The 21,909-nt window shown below is 45.9% G+C and overlaps 1 protein-coding gene across 2 annotated transcripts in view; it reads left to right on the forward strand.

Annotated features, from left to right (window-relative positions):
- The first annotated feature begins 2,443 nt into the window (after nt 1–2,443).
- Nab2 (Nuclear polyadenosine RNA-binding 2) overlaps nt 2,444–21,909 on the forward strand; it is a 78,018-nt gene continuing 58,552 nt past the window's right edge. For both annotated transcript variants that reach the window (XM_077655421.1, XM_077655420.1), the window contains exons 1-7: nt 2,444–2,603; nt 5,005–5,047; nt 7,129–7,243; nt 8,748–8,788; nt 13,702–13,935; nt 14,789–14,940; nt 21,196–21,353. In XM_077655421.1, coding sequence (XP_077511547.1) covers nt 2,571–2,603; nt 5,005–5,047; nt 7,129–7,243; nt 8,748–8,788; nt 13,702–13,935; nt 14,789–14,940; nt 21,196–21,353 — 776 coding nt within the window. In that variant the 5' untranslated portion in view covers nt 2,444–2,570. The remainder of the gene's footprint in view (nt 2,604–5,004; nt 5,048–7,128; nt 7,244–8,747; nt 8,789–13,701; nt 13,936–14,788; nt 14,941–21,195; nt 21,354–21,909) is intronic.

Genomic DNA, 21,909 nt, shown 5'->3' on the forward strand with positions numbered 1-21,909 from the left:
CCACTACGGCGTCCCATATAGCTCACGTACGTGTCGCCTCGAGGCGTAAACCCCAAATACCTACATCTGCCTACCTACGGGAGGAGAGACTGAAAGAGCGAAGAGAGCAAGGTGCATAGTAGGTGCATAGTAGAGAGTTGCAGAACAATTTTGACCACCTGGGGTTCTCTGACATGCACTGACATCGCACTGTACAGAGGTGTTCTTTGCGCTTCCAGTCTAGTGAAACGCGACCGCCGCGGCTGGCATTTGATCCCGCGACCCTGGGCTCATCATCCGAATGCCAGAACCACTTAGCCACCACTCAGCAGGAACTCGCAACACCTGTGCGCTCGGGGGCAGCAGGAAGAAATCCGATGGAGGCGAGATACAAAATGTGCCCCTGTGCTAGCTATTGTACGTCAAAGATCCCCAGGTGGTTGAAATTATTCCGGAGCCCTCCACTACGGCGTCCCATATAGCTCACGTACGTGTCGCCTCGAGGCGTAAACCCCAAATACCTACATCTGCCTACCTACGTATACTTGTATGTTGTCACGACGCACCTATATGCGGCGGAAACTTGGAGGCTAACGGAAAGGCGTCAGCTTGGACTGAGGACAGCACAGCAACCTATATGGAAAGGAAAATTATAGGTGCAACGCTAAGAGACACGAAAAGAGCGGAGTTGTTCAGGAGAAATGATATCCTAGTTTAAATGAAGAAGAAACGGACTTGGCAGAGTATATAATAATGCGAAGGGAATTAAGATATGCAATGGCCTTCAGGGCACTGGCATGAACGGCACTCGATCGGTGCGGTGGCCCCACGCTTCACCTCGCTCGCTCTTTCTTTCGCTGCATCATATTCTCATGCCTTGGGTCGCTGTGCAGCTCGCTCTTTTCCACGACTGGAACTGGCAGTCCACTTATTGCACTAGCGGGACATCAGAACACCTTTCAGGCCGTGATCAACGCGACAAAAAAGGTAGGGGATTAGTAAAGGATCCGAGGATCGAGTAATGTATGGGGAAAGAGAATTTTTACGGTGTTTCACAAACTTTTAAGAACAAAAATGGTGTCATTCTTTTAATTGACGGAGTTTTCAAGCTGCTGCAGCGAAAAAGAGCCATGCCAAAAAGCTTCGTCAAAAAGGTTTTTGGCGTGGCGTGGTGGGTACGTGTGGGCCGTAAGAGACTAGGGATCTCTACACGCTCTATATATATCTCTCCACGCTCCACACCCCCAGACTCCTTTCTGCTGAGCTGGCCTTTTCCTTTTCACAGTTTTGCAGGTCAGCCGGTCAGTCACCTTTAGCAGCCATCATGCCTTGACAAGATTCACCCTCTCCATCCTAACGTCATACCCACTCCATATACCTCCTCCCCCTCACCGGACCTTCCTCCTCGGAGGGATGACCCTATTTAAATCCCGCCAATGATCGATCAACGCTTTGCCCAGACGAACACAAATACACCTGTCGAAGCGCTGCCAATGCACACTGAGGTTTTCCCTCCTTTGTCGCTTTGTGTTCGATGAAACCGAAACAATTGGAGGATAGCTAAATTGAATTATAAAATTATTCAGTGGCCGCAGGGAATGCCACGTGCATGCATTCTAATATCTTACGCACCATTACAAAGAAGAAAACGTAGCACTGAAATGAGGTGCCTGTATATATAGTCCTTTAATTGACACAGGAAGAAGAATGCAGGAAAGAAGGGACAGGGCATGACTCAGATTTACTTATAATAATAATAATTAGCTTTTGTGGAAAGGAAATGGCGAAGTATCTGTCTCATATATCGTTCGACACATGAACCGCGCCGTAAGGGAAGGGATAAAGGAGGGAGTTAAAGAAGAAAGGAAGAGAGAGGTGCCGTGGTGGAGGGCAAAGAAGAAAGGAAGAGAGAGGTGCCGTGGTGGAGGGCTCCGGAATAATTTCGAACACCTGGGGATCTTTAACGGGCACTGGCATCGCACAGCATACGGGCGCCTTAGCGTTTTGCCTTCAGATTTACTTAATAATAATAATAATAATAATAATAATTGGTTTTTTGGGAAAGGTAATGGCGCAGTATCTGTCTCATATATCGTTGGACACCTGAACCGCGCCGTATGGGAAGGGATAAGGGAGGGAGTGAAAGAAGAAAGGAAGAAATAGGTGCCGTAGTGGAGGGCTCCGGAATAATTTCGACCACCTGGGGATCTTTAACGTGCATCTACATCGCACAGCACACGGGCGCCTTAGCGTTTTTCCTCCATAAAAACGCAGCCGCCGCGGTCGGGTTCGAACCCGGGAACTCCGGCTCAGTAGTCGAGCGCCCTAACCACTGAGCCACCGCGGCGGGGCAACATTTCATAATGTATTTTGGCATTTCGGTGCAAAGTGTCAACGTCGCCAACATAGTCACGTTGGTTCCGCAGGTTCCGCGGTTCCGCTTCGTTCATCTGGCAACCACGATTGTTTGTGCTGCTGCCTGCTCTTGCTCTGTTGTCGGTCAGCCTCCCTTCGCGACTATCTGCACTCGTTCGTTATGTTACTTTATTTGTCGTTGGGAAGACGGTGCAGTTGCTAATATCCACGCTGCCATGGACGGCAACGAGGTCACCCAAAAGATACGGGTAAGCCTGAGGTCTGCACCGCGCCGATCGGTCAACTTTGGCATGCAAACGTCGGCAGCTTTGTGCGTGGCTGCCCCCGTTGCCCGCTCCGTAAACCAACTGGCACAGGAACCGATGTCCTTTGGCCTTGAGTTCTTGACTGGCGACAGAAAAAAAATATATTGCGATAGAGCAGCGCGTACGAGCAGCGTTGACTAAGGACGGGGTGCAGTACTCTTAGCGAATGTTTTGTGTCGAGTGCATGCTCAGCGGTGCCTCGTCGAACGTCTTCGGATTTTACTAGGTCATTACTGGGGCTGCTTAAACCGGTGTTCGAAAGAAACCACACTTTGTAGATATCGTAAACTCGCCGCAGCGTCTTCAGCTTGCTATCTGTCATGTAAATTCATGGCACAAAGGCCGTAGTCAAAGGCTAGGCGACCGCATGTGTACGGCTCAAATTTTCCCGTCGTCTTCCTTCTGAGGCCGTTATTCCTGTTGCACAGCTGCTACGAATCATAAAGCGCGAAATCAACGAAACTGTGGCCCTGAGCCGTGATTTGCCCGCTTTTGCAAGTCTAGTAGCTCGGAAACCTCCGCTGCGTTTTTTTCGAGAGGAGTCAAAGTTTGCAGGATGCGTTTGAAAGATGGCAGGTAAAGAAAACGAACATTTGTTGAAGCGTGCCTGCCGATTTACAAGTATTAACGGTTGAGGCCTAAAATATGGCTCACATAATTCGCTGCGTTCCTGGTTATGAATGGAAAGGGTACTTATGTGCAGTGCAGTTATGGTTCTTACACAAGTTTCCCTAGGGGAGCTATGAAACTTCTACAGGCATTTGATCTGTTAGGCTGTTAGGGAGACTCTTTGTTAGACTGTTTGTGACTTTTGTTCCTTCAGTTTTTGTCAGAATAGGGTGTTTGGTAAAAACTGTGGTGCGACAAATGAAAGTGAATTAGCGTAATAAGACTAGCCGTGTTGAAAGGGTGCAATGTTTCACTGCTGCTGCTGCTAGGTGCTGTTTGTGGTGATGTTTCTGACAAGGGCAGATTTAGAGGGCAGAGGGCCAAGCATCCCCTTCACACCACAAGTGAGAAATTAGCTATACGTAGCTTGCGGTGACGTCACAGCTGCTGCCATGCTGGCGAACCAGTACCACTTCAAGAAGGTGCTTATTTTTATAATCTGCTTATCGAATCCTGTTTTGGCCTGCACTGTGAAGCTATGTGTGGTTCACCGCCATGGCACCCGTGATGTCAGGTGCCAGCGATCAATTGGAAGAACGACAGTAACCTTTCTTGTCTGTGTGAATCTTTTAACCCTTTCAGGCGCAAGTTAACATTTCAATTCAAAGTAAATATTTTTCGACCTAAATAGCATTGCAACCCTTCAGACACCCAATTCATTATTTCAGCTGTCACGGTGGCTCAGTAGTTATGATGTTCAGCTGCTGACCCGAAAGATGCTGGTTCGATCCCAGCTGCGGTGATTGCACTTTGATGGAGACCAAATGCAAGAGGCCTCTGTACTGTGCAGTGTCAGAGCACGTTAAAGAACCCTAGGTGGTTGAAATTATCCGGAGCCCTCCACTACGACGTCCCCATAGCCTGGGGCTTTCGGGACATTAAACCCCATAAATCCAAACCATTTATTTTTTAACGGAAAACACGGAATGTTAATTTTTACTCGCTGTGCTGACATATTACATTGACAAGGTAGTTTTTTTCTGTGTACCGCATAAATTTGGCTCTCCCTTCTAGACATCAGTCATGATATGCCTTTCTAGGAATTTTAAGGTGCTGCTGATTGTTGCTAGTCTGTTTTCAGTTCGTTTTTCTTTTCCTCCTCTGTTACCACGGCCTCATGGGAAGCTGCACTCTTTTCAGTAATCATGGAATCATTTGAATTGTCTTTGACTCTGAAGCATTCATGATTTGGTAGTCGCCTTCCAAGAAAGGTGCTTTGTGATGAACCTATGCATAGATGTCCTCAGTGTACCCTGCAACACGTTAGCAGTTTATTAACTGAGGCCTCTGCTCTATACCAAGTCACAACACCTTCACACAGAGCAGTGAACATGCACGGACATTCAGCCTTACTGTGCTCTTCTCATCGCCCGCTAAATGCATATCTTTACAACACCACTGGGGTTGCAGTGCTTCGCGAACTGAGCTCTTACTGCATCTTGTGTGTTGGAGCTCATACTGAGTGTAACGGTAGGTTGTTAGAAGGTGTGAAGCACTTAGGATTTTCTAATGGACATTAGTTTTTGTTTCATGTTAATAAAGTCTTTCAAATGTGAAATGCTGTTTGCTTTAAGAACAAAAACAAAACTCTGGACCACATACTTGTGCTGTCAGCATGACAGCTTGTAATTTTCATTGCCTTTCTGCGTTTTCATGTGTGGTGTCTTCCTGCCAGGCTGCCATCAAGACAAAGTTGGTGGAGCTCGGCGCCTATGTTGGTGAGTGAACTTCAGGGCAGCATTGAGATTGGAAGCCATGGACAGTGTGTCAGTTACTGAGACTGGATTAACCCCCCATCTCCCCTGATAACCTGCCATCACAAACGTTACAGGTAGAAGCAGTATGAGAGGCAACCTGGCAGCGTGTGGCCTCCGCACTTCATGAAGCACTGCCGCCGAGAATGAGTGGCTCCAGATGCATGTGTGGAAAGAGCAGCCGACCATGCTTGCTCAACATGCACCTTTACCGCAATTCCTTACCGGCTGTCAGTGGCAGTGCTGCACGAAGCGTGGAGGCCACTCCTGTTTTCTCTCATATTGGTTCTTCCTATACATTGCTTAGAGGGAATAGCAGAATGCTTCTTCAGAGTTATGTCTTTGCCACGTAGCAGACATGCACACAGTAGAAAAATGTCTTTGTAAGCTGTGCAAAGTGAACATTAAAGGGCACTGAGAATGAATTTTAAGTTGGCCTGTATCGACAGGTTACTTTTCCAGCTTATAAAATCTGTTGTGAATGAAAGCAGTCACGTAATTTATCTGTTACATTTGTATAAATTACAATCTATATCTATAATTTACATCATCTATAGAGCAGTAATTATTGATACAGCCTGACTTCAGTTTGCCCTTAGTGTCTCATTAATGGCGTGACGAGTGGGGCTAGTTGGTGCTGCATCCTAATGTCTTTTCTGAAAGTGTTTTGAATGGCAAAGGCGGTGAAAACTGAAGACTGGATGGCATTTGCATGCTCACCGTCCTGTCTGTCGTCTTTGCCACTTTTGCTCTTGACGGAGACTATTGCAAAGAAATCAGTGTGTAGAAAAGTTTTTTAAGCCATATGTGCCCAGAGAAAGTGGTATTGCTGACTGCCATTGGCTCTCGCTGCTTCCCTTTCGATACATTCTCATTGAGTTTGAAGCGAAATTGAATGTTTTGTGCCATGTGTGGCACATGTGTGTTTAGAATTTGCTTGCTACACAATAGTTAACGCTTCTGCCCACCTCATGTGTAAATATTTCCGGCAGTTTACCTTGAAAGCTGTGTTTTATGCTTTAAAGCAGCTTATGTGCAATTTTAAAATTTTCCCAGAGAAAGTGGCATTGCTGACTGCCATTGGCTCTCGCTGCTTCCCTTTCGAAACATTCTCATTGAGTTTGAAGCGAAATTGAATGTTTTGTGCCATGTGTGGCACATGTGTGTTTAGAATTTGCTTGCTACACAATAGTTAACGCTTCTGCCCACCTCATGTGTGAATATTTCCGGCAGTTTACCTTGAAAGCTGTGTTTTATGCTTTAAAGCAGCTTATGTGCAATTTTAAAATTTTCCCGGTGGGCCCACTGCCCCCTCCTATGGCATGTCTGCTATAGGTGCTACTTGTCCCAATTGCAGTAATTTTGGTGCCGCAAAGGAAGCCGTTTATTTCGCTCTGCCTATAGCTGGACAATTAGGAACACAAGCACCATCGGCACAAGGAAATCCAGGAGCACACCCTTGAAGCACTCAGTGCCATTATGAACCCAATCATGTTATGCATGTGGAGTTGCAACATTCTAAACTTTGTTATTTGATTGTTTTTCAAATTCGGAGTAAGAGTGCTGACCAAAACTGCACCTTGGCAAGCCATAGGATTTAAGTTTTGTCTTTGAAGTACTGGAATTTTTATTGAAATCAGGACATCGTTCAACTAAGCTGCATTTGCCCTCAGCATGTATTGAATGAGAGGAACTAGACTTTACTCAATGTAAGACAAGACTTTGAAACTCTGTTCTTCCGTTCTATGGTCTGGGGTGTGCTGAGGTGACAACTTATTTCAGCCAGGGCACAACACAGAGGAAATGCCCAAGGTTTTATGTCACTTTCATATTATGGTTTGCCTTGCAGTGTAATGTGGTGCAGTTTTCCTATTCGTGTTTCCTCCAAAAGCAAACCGAGCTTCCTCTGCATCACCGCTGCTATTTTATAGTTTTGTGAGTAGAATCGGAGGTTGCTCCGGGATGTTCAGGAATTTGTTGTAAGCAGTCGCATACACCTGTGCAAGTTATGATGTGCACTGTCGTTTTTCCTGATGTCACTGCAGATGATGAGCTGCCCGACTACATCATGGTGATGATCGCCAACAAGAAGACCAAGGAGCAGATGACGCAGGACCTGTCACTGTTTCTTGGTGACAGCACTGTTAGCTTCACAACCTGGTGCGCCTTGTTAATTCTTACTGCCATCTCACTGCTCACCTAGGCACTACTTAGATACTGAAAAGTCCTTCAGATTATCAGTTTGTAAATGAAATGTTTGAGGTCGCACTAGTCAATTGGCCTCAAGTGTAATGCAATATGTACTCTACTTTCTTAGTTTATTTCTTAAATTCAGCTTTTCTTGCAGTGTTTTTTTCCTTTTTGTTTTTGACTTTTTAAAATTCTTTTTTCACAAATGTTAACTCTTTTTGATAGCTACATGAATTACTTTGATGTCACATATCTGTCGCATTTGTTTGTTTACTTACCATATTTACACGATTGTAAGTGTACTCCCATATCTCATGTCAGAAAAAAATATGCAAGCCGAGGGGTGCTTGTGGGCATATTCCAGAATGAAAACATATTAATCAATCACTGGAGTCATCATCGCTGCTGCGGTCCCATGGCGCATTGTTCTAATGTTGTCGTCCAGCGAAATCTCAGCTTTGCAAACAACCACAGCATGTCGTTGTCCCGCGAATTCCTGCACTTCTTCACCAACAATTGCACCTCGACACTGCCTAAAACAGCTGAAAATTTTGCCTCTCTGCGGCTGCCACACCCACATCACCTATTCCAAAACGTTGGAACTCGCGGCTCGGCACGAAGTTGTTCGTATTCGTTTTTTCACAGTTGTTCGTTTCTTGAATGTAGCCGTGAACGAGCGCCGAACGCTTACCGGCCCCGGAGCAGAAATGAGGATTGATGAAGCACTAAAAACTGGTAAAACACAGGCAGTGGCACTCCTTGGAAGCACTGCTGTTCTGAGTGGTGGTGCCACTGTGATTGGAACAGCGGCCCTTCTATCAACTATTGGCACCCCCATGAGTGCTGAGTGCGCAGTTAAAAGTAAAAAAACAATTTAATTCTTGTGGACAGGCATGCAGAATAGCGCAATGCTACTGAGTAGAGCTGTAGAGCTAACATAAAATTGCATCCACGTTGTACCATCCCTGATATCTAGTTTGTCTCGTCTTTATTTATGGTGCCATGCTTTGCTTTTCAATTGTAAGTTGAAGCCCACACTTCGAATTTTCAAATTTTCAGAAATAGGTCGACTACAGTCGTGTAAATGCGGTATGTAATCACTCTGTAGAAGAGGTGTCATTTTTTATATGTATTTTCTGTAAGCAATGGTGGAAAGTCGTAGTAAAGTAATAACAACATAATAGTATTGAAATGAAAGTTAGATGAGTGCCAGTGTTGTTATTTGCACTTGCCTCATATGCTTAGAAAGTATGTACAGGACGTTGGCTTTTAGGAGAAGCCAAGAAGTCCCATTATGTATCTGAAGAGTAGGAAGTTGCTGATGTAAATCTTGATATAAGGACTCGTGTGGTCATTGTTGTGTAGATGCCTACTGGCCTCAATTTATAGTTCCCACACAGCTGGTGTGGGAACTTTCAAGGCCACTTGCATGATTTTGTTTCATGATGACTGTTTCCTTTCAAACCATTACCAGGTTGCAGGGCGTGCTGGACCACCTCCAAGCCATTGCTGCAGGTGAGGTGGCATGCTCTCGTTAATCCGTTCACTAGCTGGTTCCACCAGCGAAAACTCTTACTCTGCACCTCTGTAGCCGCTTTCTCGGCTGACTTGTGCAGGTGGTTGGTTCTTGGACCAATGGTAGGTAGAGCAGTAAGCTCTGGACTATGCTTTGGGCCAAAATCATCGGAATCAGAAACTATTTAGGACCACTGACAGAACTGGTGACAGGCCTGGTGAGTGACTTGCCACTTACCAGGCCTGTCGGTCAGTACGCACGTGACCAGGTGTGCCATTTTGTTGCCTTTGATGTCCATTTTCCTCCGATTTGCAGCCTTGTGATTGCTTCATGACATGTCAGCTGCATCTTGATGCCATCCTGTGCAAAGAAGGTTGCCGTTGTGTTCAAGGAGAAGCTTGCTACTGTGTGGGACGTTGGTGAAGGGAGGCGAACACCACATGATGCCAGTCATGCTGTTAAGATGCATGCTTCTTTTTTGACTAGCTAGAGCTGCAGAAAGGAGGAAGGGGTGTAGGGATTCGACTTTAGTTCTTTGAAGCCTTTTTTGGCCAGCAAGAGCTGTCAGTCTGAGGGATGAGGGTCGATTTTGTGAAGTGGCTTAGCTAAAGCAACATGAAGGGCAAATGAGTCTACCTCTTTGCTTGCGCCTGCCAAGTTTGAAGTTGATGTATTGACTCGAATGTAACACGACCACAACTGTAGGCGTTCCCGAAAAACAGCAACTAAATACGTTATTCGTTTAGCTAAAAAAAAAAGGAATGCGTTGCCACTTTACGTTAGCTACAATAAAAGGTAACGCGTTACCGTTACCGAAAAAAAGTAGCGCACGTTACTTTGCCGTTACTCCATGGCCACAAATTTTAATCAGTGCGTCTTCGCTACAAGAACTCACGATAACAATTTTATAAAGCTCATATTTCACATAAAACTTCTATCCCAAACAACGATTTTACCTGAAATCCTGATTTAACGTGAATACTTTGCACTGTTTCATTATGCTGAAAACTTCTTGAACATATCATAGCCAATTACAGTAAAACATTTCTTGATGACAACAACAAATTATCGGCTTCCCAGCGTGGATTTCGCAAAGGCTTTTCTACAGTTGCCCAACTCGCATCTGTAATTCGCAATTTTGCTCAAGTTCTTGACAATTCCGGCCAAATAGATGTCATATTTCTAGATTTCAAGAAAACTTTTGATTCAGTTCCGCACTTATCCATAAACTTGAAACTTTTGGTCTTCCTTCTTTTATTGTTAACTAGGTTTCCGCTTATTTATCTAACCGATTTCAATGTGTTAGTATCGATGGTCACTGTTCTGACGAACTTCCAGTCGCTTCTGGTGTCCCACAAGGCAGTGTCCTTGGGCCACTACTGTTTCTTATTTAGATTAATGACATTACTGACATCATCACTCATCCTGTTCAAATGAGGTTGTTTTGCCGATGATTGTGTTTTGTTTAATGAAGTTAAGGTTCCAGGTGACCAGATTTTACTTAATTATAACCTACATAATATTGGTGAATGGTGCGTTAAATGGGGAATGAAACTAAATGTTGACAAGACAGTATTTATGCGGATCACTAATAAAAGAAACAGTCATTCGTTTTCATAGAATGTTCCCACCTGGCACCTTTCAGAAGTCAAAGAATACAAGTACCAAAGAGTAACACTAATGAATACCCTTAGCTGGAATAAGCATATTGACACCGTATGCTCTTCTTCGTTTTGCAATCTCTGTTTTCTTAGGCACAAGTTCAAACAAGCTCCTCCTAATGTTAAGCAGTTTGGCATATTACACATGATTAGACCAGAACTTTAATATGCATGCACTTTTAGGGATCCTCACACAAAGGATAACGTTAATGCCCTAGAAAGAATTCAGCGCAAAGCTGTTCGGTTTATATCTTCTAAATATCACACCACTGACTCACCATCTGCCCTAATGCTTCAACATAATATACAGTCCCTTGAAGCTCGGCACAGAATACTAAGGTTAAGATTTCTCTTTCTACTAAAAAATAACAAATTGTCAATGGCTCTCGATTTGTGTCTTCAACAGATAATGTCCAGGTCAACAAGAAACAGGCACACTGAATCGTTAAAACCTTACTTGGCCAGAACTAACATATTCAAATTTTCTTTTTTTCCCCACACCATTACCAAGTGGAATCAGTTACCACCATCACCAGTAGTTGACATTGATGCCTTAGAACAGGCCGTTCATTGAGTTGTTTTTGTTGATTTCTTGCATTGTACTTTTTGTTTTGCGCTTCTTGTGCCCCTTCTGCCAGGGCCCTTCACTGGGCCTGCAGTATGCTCTAAATAAATAAATAGATAAACAAATGTGCAGGAGTTTAGCAATGTTATGGTGGCCTAGAGTTTCCTGTAGAGTTACATGTGATGGCTTTTAAGTCTGTGGCACATGGTGAAGCCATTTTCTTAATGTGACATTAAACACAAAATGACACTTCATCATCAATTCTAACTTTACAAGGAAAACATCGTTAACTCTCAACAAATTTACAGTAATTCTGAAATATGTGATGTTCCAAAATGCCGGGCATGCTTCCACTCTTTATAAAGAGTTGTGTGTGTGAGTTTGGGAAGGGGAGGTAGGTGAAGGCAAGTGTGTGAATGCCTGTTCGTGCAGGTTTTTCGTGCTTTATGGATAATCTGCCTTTTTCATTTAGTTGGGTGCATCGTCTTGGGCAGGTGCTTTCTGGCATGCATGCGAGCTGCAACAAGGGTCGTCGAGAGCACCTGTACACTTTGTTTATTTCAACACCACTTTAGGTGCTGTGCGCTTTTTTTTTTTTTCTAGAAAAGGAGGTGGAGGAGGGGGAAATTGGAATAAAAAGTAACTAGTAACATGACACCTCTTGTTGCTGAGAAATGTTAATGCAAGTATGTTACCCGATGCAGTTCAGAAGTAGTAACGAGTACGTTACTAAGTTACCGAAAAAAGTAACGCGTTACTGCCAACACTGCACGACTGTAACGCGAGGGTCACTTTTGCTGGTTCGGAGCAGGAAAAAAAGGATTGAATAACAGTAGCTGACTGATTTTTCAGACTCCAGTAATTCGGACTTACACGATATTTCTGACTCTGTGAAGTCTGAAAGTTTGACTTTTCGGACTAAAATATGCGCCAGCAATGCTGTGTAGATAGTTTTTCAGCTGAATGTTTGTTTATTCGATCTAATATAGATGCAAGCGGGTGTCGCTTTCACGACCAACCGCTTCTCCATCATCATGAAAGGTGCCATCTTGGATTGAAGGAGTCGGTCAGACGGACTGGCTTGGATAGGCTTGCCAGTTATTCCTCATTGTTGCCACTCAAAAAAGCAAACTAGAGAAAGCATATGTTCCGCACAAAGATTGTCTAAAACTAGCAGGGAGTAAACTAATAAAGAAGTGGCAGCCCACTTGGGATGATGAAATCAATAACAAACTGCACCTGGTAAAACCGATCCATGGTGAATGGAAGTCGTGTCTTCACCAAGAACACTTTATTGAAGTCATCTTGTGTCGCTTTCACATTAGACGTACAGATCTTGCTCATAACTTCATACTCATGAAACAAGAAAATCGTTTTTGCGAACGTGACGAAGTGGTCGTTGTAAACCATATTTTTTTATTTTCTTGCAAAACACCTGAGAAAAAAAAAATAAGCATTTCACAATAGTACATATTTTACAACAAACACTTTCCTTTTCACCTCGGCCTGCTCTTAGGAGCGAATGCAATACTAGTAGACTTAATGCGAGTACAGTTAGATTCCTGAAATGTCATCAGCAAATTGTAACTTTTTTTATGAACTAGTCTCCCAGCACAGTAGTGAGATCTTACCAACCTTGCGTTAGGTGCGTCATAGCCTCAGCTGCTTACTGCGCCATAAAACCCAACACATGCACACACACACACACTATCGAGGTGAAAAGCATGCTTGCCAGGGTGCTTGATTGGGCATGATCCCGTTAAAAGTGAACCGTCTGCAGCATCCGCTGTGGCTTAGACGATGCTGCCCGTGGTGCAGAGCAGGTAAGGGGACGGGTGGGTGGCGGCGCGGTTGGAGGCGCTTGCTTCTTCCCACGGGTTCACTCTCCTGGTCTCGGCTACCATTGTTAGCTATGCAAACAGACTTTTTGCTTCAGGCAGTGTGTGCATTGTTGCACCTTCACGGCATGACCTGTGGCTGGTCACAGTCTGGTATAGGTAACCTAAGGTAGTACAGACTTGATGAAAGCATGACTAGCTGAAGTGCAATCTAATATTATCGCTTGCAAATGAAAATTAAGAAACAGCGATAGTTGACAATTTTTAAAGCCAGTTTTTCACATAAAAGTGTTCTGTTTTGTTTAAGTGCACAGATTTTTAGGACTGCTCGATTATTCAGACCATTTTTTGGCTCCTGTCAGGTCCGAGAAATTGGTCAGCGATTGTTCTAAATGATATTGATTCAGCTGTATTGTGAGGGGTGACTTCTCCCTTGTATTTACAGTATAAATGCTCCTGTTGCTTACAGCTAGACTCGTAGTTTGGGGTTGTTGGTCATACATAGCCTAGTGAGGTGGCGGAGAAGCTACTAATACAGGCTTTGCAGCACTGGGTTCAGATTTCATGGTGCGCACATAAATGACTGTGTTTGAGGTGCACTCGGAGGATGATGCTTTGCTCCCACCATCTTCATCCTCTTGTGCTCCTTTTCTTGTTTATGCTCGGCTCCTCCTGTCATATGGGTCACAGCTGGTGCGTGTAAACGCTGCTCTTGGCTCGTAGTAAAGTGTCGGTAGTTTCAGTCTCTGGCGCATTGATGGTTGTTTGTCTTCGTTTGTGCTCGTGGTGGTTGCATTTGAGTGAATGTGGTAATCCCTGTCTCGCTGCTACCCTCTTCTTCCCACCAGAGGCCAAGCAGCGCAGCAAGGAGCAGCAGCAGCATGCCCCCCTGCCTCCAGGGGAGCCCGTGCGCCCCATCCCGCCCCCACACCTGGATGCGGCCAAGCCGCAGGAGGCGGCCGTGCCAGTGGTTCCTCCGCCCACTGTGGTGGCCGTGGCCCCTCCCTTCCGAGAGGAGGAGGATCCATCTTTACCCGAGTACAGCGACGAGGTGCTCGCCCTCAAGGCTGACCCCGAGCCAGGTTTGTGGCCTCCTGAGAAGCGACGAACCCTGAGGGGCTTGTCTATGTGTCTCAGTAGCTGTCTCTGTTAGGCCACATGATGCTAACAGATTCTGCCAAAGGTGTTCAGTCATTCGGCTCCTTTCATTGTGGGTCACCTATGCCAGAAGGCAAGGACAACGTTGACCTTTTTTTTTTAATCTGCTGAGAATTGTGTTGGGAACATAGGGTGCAACAATTGCTCAATGTTGTCGACAGCTGCTGAGCAGGGCGTTTTCACTTCGTGAGATGGGATGGAAGGAACTGAAAGCCTGTGCTTATTCCTGATGCTCTGTGCACTGCACTGCTTTGCCCACAGCCAACTGTGTCTTGTTGAATGCCACCTCCTACCTTCTGTGGCGTTTGTTTTCTTCTTTTCAGAAAGCGTTTTTGTGCTGTTAATCTGCCGCCACCATTGTTGATGTCGCTTAGTTACCCTACCTGGCACCATGTAATGCAAAGAACATGAATGTCGTCTCAGTTTTATTTGGAGATTAAATCATTTCAAATGCTAGAACAAGGAGACCTTGCTTGCTTTAGCTGCAAGTTTCAGACCTTTGATTCCTTAATGCTCATTGGAATTCTGGAACCTCTGCAGTAGCCCTTTAAACACCGCGTACCCCAGCCTACTGGCAGCGGGACCATATTTGGATCCGTGCTGGTGCTGTGATCTGCCACCTTCTGTGGCATCATGTAGCAGTAACTTGACAAACAGCTTCTTTTACACCTCACTGCCCTGTTGTCCACCTGTGTAGCTGCCAGTGTCTGACAAAATCCTCGCATCTCTTTCTCTCAACACTGGGCTCAAACTTGGCTTGTCGTCTTGCCCATGTAGATGATGACCTGGCGGACGACCTGCAAGCCATAGTGGAGCAAGCGCCACCCACACGGCATACAGCGGTCACCGGTAGCAGCAGCAGTATCTCCCTGGTGCGGCCCATCCCCAGGGTGATCGCACCCGAGCGTTCACGGATGTCACCATCCAGGGTCTGTTGAAGAGGCTTGTTCTATCGGTGCTTTAGTGTTTGACACCCGTAACGAGGTCTACATCATGGTAGCTTTCTTCACTTGGTAACTCGGGTTGCACTTCCAGAAGGCACCGTTTTCTGCAGCTGAGTGGAACTGGCCTTGCACTCGTGTTAAACGAGCAGTTGTCAAACTGGGCTCCACAGAACCCTTAAGGGCGGTCCACATGCAAGCGATTCGGTGAATAAAGCGAACAGTGGCATGGCGCTGCGAAGCCTTTTACGAGCTTTCGTTTCACATGCGTCGCCGTTGCACGTTTCCCACCGCTGCGAAAATCAGTGTTGCTGGCAAAAGATATGCGCTTGCAACCAATTTTGGTGGCCTGCAAACACAAAAAAGCGTAATATATAAACATTATTTTGTCATTTATTTTCATAGTTTATTTAAATAAATATAGATCTTGCGTTTTAAGCATTCAGCACCACTTTATATAATTTCTGTTTTATACAAAAGCATACAAACACTGGTTTATGCACATGCTTTCTTGCATGAGGCCTCTACTGGTCATGTGGCAACGCCGGGCCGTCATTGGTTGAGGTGCGGTGCTGCCGCGTAGCTGCAGCGAAAAATTTCCAACTTGCCCAAACCTCGCCGCTCCAGCCGCTGGAGCTTCCTCTGCCACTTGAGAGAGGGTTTACTCCCCGCGGCGGCGGAATTCACGGGCTGTTCACTTGCATGTGAAACAGGCTTTAGGCTTCTCGGAGTGCTTTTTTGGGAACGTTCCCCAAGGGTGTAATACCCCTGCCACACGACAAATTTAATGTCATTCCAACGGAATGTCATTCGAAGCATCGAATGTCATTCGGTCTCTTTCGGTGCTGCACGGTAAAAAATAATGTCATTCGAAAATGATGGCACTGACGATCAATGGAAAAAATTGGCAGCGGTTTAGCTTTGGTTAAACCTGGAGTGATGGGATAGCTACAGTTGGCTGAGTGAAACTTGTTCACATGACGAACCACGTGATCAGCCACGGCGCTGCGCCGCCGGAAGCTGCTCTGCACAACATGACAACGTGGCGGCACAGCCACAGGGTGGCAGCGCCGCTGCGCTGAAGGCTTGAGATGCTACCGTAATGTAGCTATCGCTATAAAAAAATAGTGCAATTGAAAGACATCAGTGCGCATAAAAGATGTTTGAAATTGTTATGTAGTGTTTCAAAAGCGGGTTAGAACATTTCTGTGCATTATTATAAGCTTATCATATTATTTCTGGCCATTCTGCAGCACTTTAGCCATCAAAAGCCAAGTACAAAGTCAACCACAAATCCAATAGATGTAAACAAACAAAATGGCTGACATGGCGGCGCGGGAATTCACTGTAGCGCGGAAATGACTTCCAAAAGGTGAAGAGCCCACTTACATCTTTAAGTACTTATGATCTAAAGGAACATGGAACAACCAGCAAGAAACAGCCCAAATTGATTGACGATTGCGGGAAAGGCCCTGCTTCACGGTCGGCTGCTGCCGTTGGCTGCTGCTGAGACTGAAAGTAACAGCTATTCACGACAGCTTCAAGTGTCAAGAGGTTTGCACCAAAATTAACATTTTTTAGCAGAACTAAATAAATACAATTTCCAACTTTGGCAGTGCGCACACTGTTTTTTCACGTTGCTTGTTTCTGCTGTGTATCTGGTGTCCAGAGTACACATTCGGTTCGACATCGAATGTGAATGAGTTCCCCAAACTCATTCGATGGTGAATGTCATTCCAACCTAATGACATTAAATGTTCCCGTGTCGCAGCCAGTTAATAGCATTAGGTGCTAATGTCATTCGATGAGAATGATATTAAATTTGCCATGTGGCAGGGGCATTAATTTATGCAGGCCTCAATCCCCACCGTTCTTTTGTGCATTTTCTTTTGGCACTAGTCGTACCGTAATTGCTTATAGCTCACTGCCTCACACTGGGCCACACATCTGAAGCTGTTTCCCGAACGCATGTTGTGCAGGAAGGGGCAGAAGCCAAGGGAAGTGGGAACCTACCTTTCCTTTGTGCATTTTATTTTGGCACTAGTCGTACGTACCGTAATTGCTTATAGCTCACTGTCTCACACTGGGCCACACATCTGAAGCTGTTTCCCGAACGCATGTTGTGCAGGAAGGGACAGAAGCCAAGGAAAGTGGGATTCCTTGACACTTTTTGAAAGTTACTCACCGCGGTAGCTCAGTGAGTTGGGCGGTTGGTTGCTGATCCCGAGGTCGCGGGTTCACTGCCTGCTGCGGCGGCCGCATTTCGATCGAAGCTGAACACAAAAATGCCCGTGTTTTGTGTGATGTCAGTGCGCATTAAAGAGTCTATGTGTCGCTTAGGGACGCTAAAACCCCACAATTTACAACCCAGCCTTTTGAAAGTCTCTAGGGCTCCCAAGGCTGCGAAAGATGGAGAACCCCCTGCATTACATTTTGTCGTAACGAGTGCTTTGTGCCTCAGCTGCACTATTGCATTTGTGTTGGCAGTATGTACTGTATTTACAAGATTGTAAGTCGACCTATCTTTCAAAATTTGGAGATCTGAATTGGGGGGGTCGACTTACAATCGAAACGAAAACATTGCACTATAAGTAAAGGCGAGACAAATGAGATATCGGGCATGTTACAGCGGGGTTGCATTTTTGCTGCGCGGCTCCGTCACATCACTCTTTCTGCTGGCCTTAAGCAGCTGCTATGTCAATGCGCAGAACTGGCATACCCTCCCCCGTGGGCGGCGGCCGATGGCGGCTGTCGATAAGCAGCAAACTGGCACCCCACGCTCCCCACACATGGCTGCCGGCTGCGGCTGCTGATAAGTGGCGGCGGCCTGATAACGCAATCACATTCTATGGGAAGCTCAAGCGTCCAGCACGTTTTCTTTTTACCTCAAATGCACGCTCGGCGCTCAAGAGAGCGTTGATAGTTGATGGAAGGGCCACTGTTCCAATCGAGGCGGCACCCTCGCTCGGAACTGCAGCAGTGCCGGGGAGTGTCGAAAGCCGACGGAAGAGCCGATGCCATTCACGCATAGTTTCTCTTTGGCTCTGACGCATTTGACTACTGCCGGTCACGTTTCACAAGTTTTAATGTAGTGCTTCGTCAGTCGTCATTCGTGCTCCATGTCCGGTAAGCGACCAGCGCTCGTTCACGGCTACATTCAAGATAGCTGTCATTTTTTATGTCAAAGAAACGAACAACTGCTCTCCCAGCCATAAGTTCAATGTTTGCGACGGGTGATACAGGTGTGGCAGCTGCAGCGAGAAAAAATTTCAGCTGTTCCATATGATGTCATGATGTGGCTGTTTGCGAAGTGCGGGATTTCGCTGGACGACTACGTTAGAACGACGTGCTGTGGGACCGCAGCAGCAATCACGACGGCAGCGCTAGTGAGGACAGTGGCGCAAGTGTGGACGAGTAGTCCAGTGACTAACACATTTTCGTTTTGGAATGTGCCTATGGGCACGGCCGCGCGCGGCAGCCGATAGCGGTTTTGCGATGAACGGCGGCTGCTGGATAATTCTATTGCATTCAACTATTCAAGGCGAAGCTTAAGCAACCTCGAAGTTTTTTTTTTTTTCTTTTTGGAAATGTGATTGGGGGGGGGGGGGGTCGACTTACATTCGAGTCGACTTACAATCGTGTAAATACGGTAGTTCACTTCGTCTCTGATGAACTTGATGAGCTGCTTTGGTAAATGTACCGGCAAGGAAGCAGTGCCGTTTCCTAGTTGAGTCGTTGAGTCAGAGCAGCAGTTCTACAGTAGAATCTCGTTACAACGAACTTCACGGGACCGCCGAATTTAAATCGTTATTTTGAAATATCGTAGTACTGAAAAACCATTATTTTCATGTCAGTAATGCATCACAAGAACTAAAATTACGTACCTTTGCAGCAGATTTAAGTGTTGGTACGTAAATAATAAACGATAACGCTGGGCACAGTTTAACTACAATTTATTGCTTGAAGAAGTCTGTTATCTTCTTTTGGCAAGTACACGACAAGCGCTGCAGGACGAACGCTTCCACATCCTCAACCTTCCTGTGCACGTCATCGGGGACATCTTTGTAGCGCCCGAGGAATGATCGGGTCTTCTCTAGAAAGACTAGGACGTCCGAGCCGGAAACAATCTCTTCCTCTTCGTGCGCTGATCCAGTGTCGGCATCGTCTTCGTCGCTACTACATTCTTGCTCATGCACTTGATTCACGATGTCTTCGGTGGTGAGCTCCGCGGATGTAGCCGCCGCGCTGTCGCTATCCACATAATTTGAAAGTCGCTGTCCACGGTAGTTGCCCAGCCGCAGACGTTTTCTTGAGGGAGCCAGCTGCGACTCTCGATGTAGTTTTATGATCTTGTCCCGATCTTTGAGCATCGTTGCCATTGTTGACGGTGTAATGTCAAGCTCCCTGCACAAGTCCACTTGCTTTTTTCCAGCAGCTGCGACAGAATGTCCGCTTTTTCTTTAAGTGAAAACTGGCGTCGCTTCTTTTTAACGCGGGGGCCAGGAGAACTCATTGTCAGCAAAGCTAATGCACAACACAATCACAGCGCCGATAACTTTGCAGATCCTAACGTTCGCTGTCGACGTGGTGGCACTGCGCTGAATAGGCTTAAGACTACTGTGCAGTATGTGACCACACGCTGGATGGATGATAATGGCCTTACCCTTTGTATCGGGCGGCAGCTTGCGCCGCCTAGCCTATATTCATTCAACGCGACACTTGCGTGATGGCGATGCCGCTGGGGCTGTATTCGTTGCAACGAGTTCCCCAGCGCATAGCTGATGCTTTGGATGATGATGACAGGCGTCAGCTTCAGGGATTTGGTACGGAACTTCGACGGAACTTCGTAATAACGAAGCCTCTTGCGACGAATGCGAGATTAAATTACATACGTTATTCTGAAATATTCGGTAATTTGAAATTCGTAGTACTGAAAGTTTTTTTACATTGAAAGTATAGGCATTTTGGCGGGGATTTTAAAAAAAATCGTAAATCTGAAAATTTCGTTAATCTGATGTTCGTAGTAACGAGATTTTACTGTAATCATTGTAGCCTTGGAAAACACGAGTGGCTTTGAAAAGATGCTGAACCCTGCCCGTCGAGGCTAGGCTTTCGTCCTCTCCTGTGTGACAAGCATGCAAGAAGGAAGCGTGCCATTGCATGGCCTTTCAAAATAATCCGAAGTTTCAGTGAGTAAATACTGGCTGCATAATGAAACGGTCTAATGTAGGTAGTCACAGTACAGTTAGTCCCTAAGTAAAATGGGTGAAAGAAAGGGGGGGGCACAGGCGCGAATGGATTTAGGCACCGAGTGCACTCAAGAAGCAAGTGTACGCAAGAAGAAGATGAACCCATGTTTTTTGAGGCACCTAGTCAAAAATGATAATTTCTAGCTCTCATAGACATCATCACCACCACTCTTAAAGGGGCTGTGAAGGGGCTGTAATAAAGTTGCGGCATGCCTGGGATATTGAAGCACACTGCTTCACTAATGGTATCCAGCAAGGATTTTTTAAATGCGCTTTGTAGAAGCTGAGTTATCTGTAGTTAAAATTTGAATTTCAGTGTCTTAGTGCCTTTCCCTCTCCTCTCGTCACTTTTTGCGCGCTGGAAGGTAGGCGCTCCTTCGCCGGCCCCCCTTCTGGGAGCGGAGCTTCCCGACCCACTGGAGCTAAGCGGCTTATTGGCCGCGGCCACGGTAGCTGCCTGACGTCTGAAAGAATCTAACCAATGGCCACGTCTCACCTTCTCTACGCAGATGCGTGGGACGGAGGAGGGTGCGAGCATGAAAATGTCGCCGGGAAGGGCTCGCTAACTTTGATGCGCGTCGATTGTGGGTCGTTTGTTGCGTGTAGAAGAGTATTATTTGGCTCTGGTTTTCATGGCAACACAGTGCAGTGATTAAGTGAGTTAATGTGCTCTCCTTGGAAGGTGTTTCAGAGCCCCTTTAACTTGTGTCCACAGCAGGACAAAGGCTTGTGCCATATTCCTCCGACTAACCCTGTACTCCACAGACATAATTAGAACCAATTGAAGATCAGTTAGATTCCTATTGACTCCGGATGTGTTCTTGTGTACAGCTTCTTTGGCTGGTTGGTTACTCGCAGTCAATGCAACAAAGAGGGAAAGAAACTGACAAAATGGACATGAGCACCTGTTTCTTCTTTGCCCGTGCCTTTTTCCATGGTAGGCACTGGTGGGGAGGAAATGAATAGTGTTGAATGGGTTCAATGGATCTTGCAGGAACGCCCTGCCAAGAAGTCAGTGGTGGCAGTGGCGGCTGCGATGGTGCGCCGCAAGCCACACTTTCTGAGCGAGGCTGAGGAAGACGACGAGGAGTACGACCCAAGCAACCCCTCGGTCGGATCCATCGCCAGCGTGGTCAAGGTGTCGGAGCGGAGGTGAGCGTGACCACTTTGTGGCCATGTGACTTCTTGCCCGAAGGGTGACTCAGTGTCCTGTCTGCTTGAGCAAGCAAATGCCTGAAAGTGTTAGCTCGTTTCTTACTGCAAGAAGTTGACTGTTTTTCAGGTGGCTAGGAAAGCAGTATTTTGTAATTTTATGAGGTAGCATGGTTCAACACTTGAAGATTTCTTCTTTGATATAGTATTATTATTTGATGGCTAAGGGCATGCCGCCTTTGGTTGTGTTAATTTTTAAATGCTGTGTTTTGATTGTTGCCACTAGTGCATGACATTATCATTTTGCTTGCCATGTAGGGGCAAGTTATCTCGTGTGTGACTTTAGACATCAGAGATTTTTCTGTTTTGTGCTTTCTAGACTTTTCATTAAAGTATGAACATGTTATCCCAAATGTTTCACCAAGCGAATATTGTGGACTCTGCCATTCTGACCTTGCTGGCTGCCGAATTCATATGCCACTGTCGCTGCTGCCAAGCTGCTGCTTTTTTGTTTTTCTTCTTTTTTTCAAGGGCGGAAGTTTATTTTCTGAAATGA

This window comes from Amblyomma americanum, chromosome 2 (genome assembly GCF_052857255.1).
Source record: "Amblyomma americanum isolate KBUSLIRL-KWMA chromosome 2, ASM5285725v1, whole genome shotgun sequence".
In the NCBI taxonomy this organism is placed as follows: Eukaryota; Metazoa; Arthropoda; class Arachnida; order Ixodida; family Ixodidae; genus Amblyomma; species Amblyomma americanum.